General features: G+C 66.6%; 1 protein-coding gene across 1 annotated transcript; it reads right to left on the reverse strand.

Annotated features, from left to right (window-relative positions):
• Positions 1 to 13: 13 nt before the first annotated feature.
• Positions 14 to 1,518, reverse strand: ZBTB9 (zinc finger and BTB domain containing 9). Its single transcript, XM_015429295.1, has one exon. The coding sequence runs from the start codon at positions 1,502 to 1,504 to the stop codon at positions 113 to 115; it is 1,392 nt and encodes a 463-aa protein (XP_015284781.1). The 5' UTR covers positions 1,505 to 1,518; the 3' UTR covers positions 14 to 112.
• Positions 1,519 to 2,198: the final 680 nt, after the last annotated feature.

Raw genomic sequence — 2,198 nt, forward strand, 5'->3', positions numbered from 1 at the left:
CAAGGATCCGGGAGCCGAGCAACGGCGGAGAGGCAGGAGGGCCTCTCCGTCCCTCTCCCCCCTCCCCGGCCACAGGGCGAGGAGACGGCGGCCGCCCCGCTCCCTCCCCTCCCTACTTGTAGGTCCAGCAGGCGGTGGCCCAGCCCTGCCCCTTGCAGAGCTCCTTGTGCTTCAGGAAGCAGCTCTGCACGCGGAACTTGCGGCCGCAGTCCTCGCAGGCGTACAGGTTGCCGTCGTGGGTCTTCATGTGCTCCGTCAGGTGGTGCTTCAGCTTGAACTTCTTGTTGCAGACGGAGCAGCCGAAGGGGCGCAGGCTGAAGGTGAGCATGATGTGCCGGTCCCGCTTGGGCTTCACCGCGAAGCGCTTCCCGCACAGGCAGCCGAACTTCTTCCCGTCGGGGGCTGACATCAGCTTGACGGGGGCGTGCACCACCTGCCCGTGGACGGCGTGGGCGATGATCTCGTTCCCATGGAGGTCGACTGGCTTCCAGGAGCTCTCCGGGAAGGGCGCCGCCGAGGAGGAGGAGTCCGAGGAGAGGGGCTGGCCCTTCCCAGAGAAGCCGGGCGTCGCCGCGGAGGAGAAGGCCCCGCTGGGGAGGATGTAGCTCACCTCGCCCGTCTCCTGGATCTCCGCCTGGCACAGCCCCGGCACCTCGGGCATGCCCAGCGGCCGCCCCAGGGACTTGAAGAAGCCGGTCTCGGAGAAGCCCGGGCCACCGGCCAGCACCGAAGGGGTCGCCTCCTCCACGTCGAAGCGCTCCTGCTTGATGTAGAAGATCTTGGGGGGCTCGTGGGGGGCAGAGCCGGCCTCCCCCGGCCCTTTCGAGCAGCCCTCGTCCTCCCCTTCATCCAGGATGACCTTCACCGGGCTGTCCGTGGAGCCGCTGCAGATGGGCGCCTGCCGCTCCTCCTCCTCGTCTTCCTCCTCCTCCTCCTCGTCGTCATCGTCGTGGGGCACCCGGATCTTCAGCACCTCGTCATCCGGGCAGCCGTCCTGCATGCGGCGCCCGGGCCTTTCCCCGCTGCTCGCCGCCTCCCCCTCCTCGCGGGCCCCGAAGTAGTTGCTGCTGCTGGGCGACTGGCTCTCGCTGGCCCGGCCCGGCCACGGCCGGCAGGGCCCCCCCTCCAGCTCCTTCAGGATGCCCGAGCACTGGTCCACCACCTGCCACATCTGCAGGCCACTGGCCACCAGCAGGTGGCTGGGCAGGGCCTCCAGGAGCAGCTTGAGGCGCCCGGAGTAGATGAGCTGCAGCAGGTTCTCGAAGGCGTCGGGCTCGATGACGCTGGGCAGGACGATGCAGTTGGTGTCGTTGAGGAGCAGCTTGTCGTGGAAGTAGGGCGAGGAGGCCGCCAGCACGCTCTTGTGGGCCTGGAAGACGCGCCCCTGGACGTGGATGGAGATGTCGCAGAACTTCCCCTCCAGGCGATGCTTGTTGAGCGACTCCAGCAGGACCGCCGCGTAATGCGGGAACTGGATCTGCACGCTGCGCGTCTCGGGCTCCATGGCGCCCCGACTGTGGGCTGCGGCGAAGGAGACCAGGAGAGGGGGGGGAGAGAGAAAGCCAGTAAGGACACGGCAAGAGCCCTGCTCAATCCGGCCCGGGAGGGTCCGTCTCCCCTGGCACCCCGCCTCACACACAGGAGGGGCCAGTCCGCTGCCTTGGAGGGTGCCACACAAACCTTTCCCAGATGCTGGTTTCTGGCACTGGTACCGAGCGGCTCACCGCCTCTGGGGGTGGAGGAGGCCCCCTTCGGTCACCTTAGCTCAAAGTCACCATGGAGGGAGCGCTCCTCCATCCACCTCGCCCCCTTTTAAAACCACCTATGCTCCTGGCCACCACCGGGCAGCGAATCCCGTCATTCTGGGCAAAGACGCCGTTCCTTTCGTCCACCCTCAGCCTCTACTGCCCACACATTTCAAGGGGTGCCCCTCAGTTCTAGGGGAAGAACTGCACCTACTCCCCTTCCTTCCTCCACCTGGTGCCTAATCTCACTATCCCTCTTCCTGCGTTCCCTGTCAGCCACCTCTTTTCTGAACGGAGAAGTCTCTGCCTACCAACGGGAAACATGGCCCTTAAGCCCACTGTGGCTGCCGGCCTTGTTGCTTCCCCCAGCTCAGCAATGTCCTTTGGGGGCCGGGTGAACCCCTGGGGCAGAGGCCCCGGAGTGGCTATTAGTCCCTCTGTCTGGGGCAGGGA

The sequence above is a fragment of the Gekko japonicus genome, unplaced genomic scaffold, assembly GCF_001447785.1.
Source record: "Gekko japonicus isolate JY-2015 unplaced genomic scaffold, Gekko_japonicus_V1.1 scaffold4623, whole genome shotgun sequence".
Lineage (NCBI taxonomy): Eukaryota > Metazoa > Chordata > Lepidosauria > Squamata > Gekkonidae > Gekko > Gekko japonicus.

Coding starts and splice junctions, on each gene's coding strand:
- ZBTB9 (XM_015429295.1), bottom strand. CDS start 1,504: ATGGAGCCCGAGACGCGCAGCGTGCAGATCCAGTTCCCGCATTACGCG.